The sequence below is a fragment of the Triticum aestivum genome, chromosome 2A (assembly GCF_018294505.1).
Source record: "Triticum aestivum cultivar Chinese Spring chromosome 2A, IWGSC CS RefSeq v2.1, whole genome shotgun sequence".
NCBI lineage: Eukaryota > Viridiplantae > Streptophyta > Magnoliopsida > Poales > Poaceae > Triticum > Triticum aestivum.
In genome coordinates, this window is record NC_057797.1 from 86,736,524 (window position 1) to 86,741,364 (window position 4,841).

General features: G+C 46.1%; 1 protein-coding gene across 1 annotated transcript; it reads right to left on the reverse strand.

The window, feature by feature from the left end:
- Positions 1 to 368: 368 nt before the first annotated feature.
- On the reverse strand, positions 369 to 2,609 carry LOC123191555 (uncharacterized). The gene has a single exon (XM_044604243.1). The coding sequence runs from the start codon at positions 1,716 to 1,718 to the stop codon at positions 369 to 371; it is 1,350 nt and encodes a 449-aa protein (XP_044460178.1). The 5' UTR covers positions 1,719 to 2,609.
- Positions 2,610 to 4,841: the final 2,232 nt, after the last annotated feature.

A 4,841-nucleotide genomic window follows, 5' to 3' on the forward strand; every position in this document is an offset into this window, starting at 1 on the left:
CCGGCAGTCCCTTGCAGTCACCTTAAAAGCCTGCCGCGACGATGCCGTTCTTTGGCGGACGAGGCTGCCCATCGGAGACCGTGCTCATATTGACGTATGGCTGTCTGCCCTTAGGGGTTGAGTAGCCCCCCCCCCCCCCTCTCCCTCTCCCCCTCCCTATTTCACCCTTGTATATCTTTACATCTCTGTACTCAGCGCCGTGGTCCTTTTTTTGGGTAATATATTCAGGTGGTGGAGGGCCCCCCCCCCCCCCCCCCCCCCCCCCCGGTGAAAATTCAAAAAAAACACCTGTAATGAGATGTATCACTATCAGTCAAAAGATGATACATAGCTCTATCTATATAATTCAACGGTAATAGTAAATTTTGTTATCCATCTGTAATAGTGCACATATTGCTTGAATTAGCAGCGGTCACCTCTCGTAAGGTATGAGATAACTCCTGCAGGTCTGACTCTTTGAGCTTGGATCGAGCGTGCATGCTCAGATTACTCAACACACTTGCCGCCACATATATGTACTTATTATCATGGATCAGGATCATAGTTTTGAGTTCCTTCATCAACTCTGGTTCCTTCAATATAACCAAGCAGTTATGGACACTTTCTATTGTCAGCATGGCCAGTGCTTGCCCGGCGACCTTTCGCAGCAAGTGATCAGCATTGGTATTCATGGTTCCTTCTGCATAAAGAAATGCCTGCACCAGCTTGGTAATGATCACTTCGACGCAACCAATGTCCTGCCTCGTTTTCTCATCAATGGCAATGTTTTTGAGGATTTCCGCAACCAACTTCCTTGATTCCTGGCTGCTGCTGTTGTCTCCAAGGATGTCTGAGAGGTTACTCAATAGGAAGGGATGTTTTGATATCTTGTACCGCAGTGTTGTGCCGATTTCCCCACCAATGCTTGTTAGCCTTTGCAGCACCTTCAGTGATGATTTCAGCAGTATCTTCTGCTGTGCCTCAGTATTCATCGTGTCACTTCTGTAGCTTGTGAATCCGATGATCTTCGGAATGAGGTAATCTGCTTTGCTGATTTCCACACAAATGTCTTGATCACAGCTAGCAAGACTGTCTATAATTGACATGGCTAGTGCAGGCAGAAGATCGTGGTCTGTGAGCAGCTGATCCTTGGGCATTGACCAGAATTCTGAAAATCGCTGCCAGCATCTGAGCATGAAGGACTTCTTTTTGTAGATGCCAACTTGTTGGGTCGAGCTCGTTTGTGTTTGCATCAGATTTTCGGTGTCCAGAACCAGAAGTTTGCTTCGTTTCTGCAATTGGTTGTCAGCTGCTTGTTGGGTATCTTCTGTATTGACAACTGGATCATGTATTTCTTCTTGTTCATGGTATGTGTCTAGGAGTGGATTTCCTCTTTTCAGTCTGATATCAGTGTCAAGAAGTGCAGATACAAGCTGCACTGTACCAGGGATAGTGACCACACGAAGGTTCTTTGCAAGTTCAGTGGTGACCATCGCAGCATATATTCTGATACCTGTATCCTTTGGACTTGTCCGATCCAACATTCTGATTATTCTGGCCACCGTCTTGGTAGAAGTAGTGAGTGTTGAAAGTAGTTGTGCCTTGGTTGGCTCCCATTGCAGAAAGCTGTGCATCAAACGAATACCGTGGAGCTGATTCTTGGATGAATCCAAATTTACAGAATCCATGGCAAAGTTGCTCAGGCTGATCTTCATTGGAGCAAGCACACCTTCTTGCATTCATTTCTCTAGGGCATATGCATAGTACAGATCGACAGATCCCCAGTAACCTCTAAACCCACCACAATGGACAAGGAATCTCCGAGGGATGAAAGAAAAGAACTCGAGAATGCAAGCCACAACATAAAGGATTCCTTGTCCAAGCACCATCCAATAGAAGATTTTAAGAGATGCTGCCAGGTTCTGTTCATCATCCTTGTACTTATGCTGTAATCTCAAGCTTGCTAGGCAGATACGCAACACTGCTGCTGGAACCTGGAAGTTGCCAAATGACACCACCACCAAGGCACACACTTGGACCATCATGATAATAGACATGTCCATGAATGGATCTAAGTGTAGCATGTACACCTGTATCCCTAGCGCAGCAATCATCCACAAGTTTATAACAACTCGGCACCAAATTTCATGTTTGATGCCAAGAATACTATCCGCTAGTTTGACGATTCTGGTGAACTGTAGCCTGCTTATTGTTACCAATAGCACTGGCACAAGTAGTGCTGTGAATACAATCCAACTGGTCGATGGGCCTATAACTTCGTTGGACAGAGGGGGAACCATCAGTAGGATTGCAACCAAGGGGCTCCAAAGTGATGTGGCACGGCGTAGCGGATTGCATATGTTCAGTGTCAGCCCAGACAGGAATCGTGCAGTTGCAAATATCATTACCATCGATAGTAGAAGCATCATATCAGACAAATAATTTTCCTTCCAGAAGATCACGAAAACATCAAAAAGGCATAGTACTGCAACCAGTCCATTCCAGCCCACAGGTCTAAAAGCTCCCCTTGTGTTAAAGAACAGTTGGTAATCCATTCTGTTGTTGCGGGTGAACATCCTGAAGTATGTATATATGCATTCATTTAATTATATATGGGTATTATATAAATCACAAATCCTAGATGGTGTGTAAGATCATAATGTTTAAGAAAGGTAGAAAGGTAGACATGCTTTCAGTAGGTTATAACAGAGCTGGTTTCTTAGTTTGGACCGTTAAGTTTGCATGACAATTTTTGCAGCAGTGTTCTAATTAATTTCAACCAGTAGAAAAGTTACAGTACTATTCTAGGGAAATATCTAGTGCATACGTATATTTCGAGTGTAAAGATCTGTATATAACTACTGACATGTTATTTACGCCTTGGAGAATGTCTAATATGTACATCCTCTATTTCTAAACATAAGACGTTTTGTCAGTTTAACGTCTTATATTTAGGAACAGAGGTAGTACATATGTCCGAGTATATGTACCCCTTTGTGAGTTTGTATACTTAAAAAAAATCCGAAAGTGTTAATAAGATCAGGACAACCCATTTTTGTGTTTTCTATTTCAGCCATAGAAGCATCTATAACAGGTTCCCCTACTCCCTTCCCCCCAATATGCCGGGATCGTACTGTCCGTAGAAAAATAGGCCTCCAATGGGCTCCCATACTTCACTAGGCAAGTACACTCTGCCTATTATCTTCCCTACTCTGCTAGCAGTGTCAAATCATGGGGAGGAGTAAGGGATGTTCGGACAATCTGCCACGTCGGCATGATTACCTTACCTCACCCGGACCCCTCCCTACCCACCCACCCCTCCTTCTCCACTCTCTCTACCCTCACCCGGACTCCGACGCCGTCACCACACCCACCTCGAACATCGCATGGGTTGTGCTAGACCTTCGGCCGCTCTACCTCATCGCCCTGCTTGTCCTCCTATCGTTAGGCCGCTGCTCCACCTCCACAGAGTCCGTCTGCTCCACCTTCATACAGTCTGTACTCGCCGCCGCTTCCCTTCCTCTTTCATCAGTATTGTCCACCCGAAGGCGTCCCACATTGATGTCGCCGTCCCCTGACCTTTGGATGACGAATCTAGGACCCAATAACCCCGTCCACCGCCCATGTACACCCCTGACTGCCGGCGTTCTGACACTGGTAGTACTGCCGAGTGACGGAAGATTTGTTCGCGTGCGCGGGGTTGGGGGTATGCGAGTTGCAGACCGAGATGGTAGCATATGAGACAAGCGATCTGCCCAAGTTCGGGCCCTCCCCAGAGAGGTAATTCCCTACTCCTGCTTATGGTGGTTGTCTCTAGATGTCTCTAGAATGTCTTGGATCCTCTTAACTCGCCTTATATACATGCTCGAGTTAGGTTTACATGGCTCACATCAGATTAAAGGTGGGTTTGTGCCACCGGGTCGAACGATGGTCGTGTGCCAATGGATCAATGTTGCCTTATCTTTCAAGTCGACGCGGTATCCGGCTGGCACCTAGGCTCGAGTGGTTAACTTTTCATCTGCGGGGACGACGTGACTGGCCCCTTGCCTAGCTGGTGGTACCCTAGTTCCATATCCTCTTCATCGACTGGCGTCGTCCATGCCGAACACCGCATGCACCATGTGTTCAGTGAAATGATCGAACATGCCATAGGGCATTATTGTCATTCAATACTCGCTCCATTCCAATATATAGTGCGCATAGATTCTAGCATAGATACCAATATATGTGCTTGCACTAGAATTTGGACGAGAAAGCCCCCAACTCCTCACACGATATGAAGTACTACTTGAGAGTTGGAGTACTACTTGGTCTCGCGAGTAGAGAAGAAAATGGCGGCATGGATAGGTCTTGATGGCAGCGAGCCCTCGCGACTTGATCTTGCTGGACGCGGAGACGCGTGCCTATCATATTCTTCCTCCTCTCCCCTCCAGCGCTCTTGTTCGTGATAAGAATTAGAACACAAATGCACTTGTGGTTAACTAAAAACTACAGCGGAAACAAAGCAATCCCAACACCACATCATGTACTAATTCAAAGATCGTTACTTAGCACGGAAGAAAACATATCCAGCAACATGAGATAAAATATTACTTAGATAACAAGACACTCCTCATGCGAGTGTCTTGTGGTAGGAGTAACTTTCTGAACACAGCAAGCATCAACAAAAGAGACACCAAATTTTTACATGGGACCCCCCCCTCCAATTTGGAGGAAAAACCACGGACTGAAGCGACCCAAATCCTCTTCCACTATTATCAGTTGTGGGATACAACAGTTCTTCTCTAGATATGTAACGCCCCGAGACCGATGTGCCAGGTGTCGTCCAGTTATTCGCTGTCGTTACCATGCCATTTGCTTGC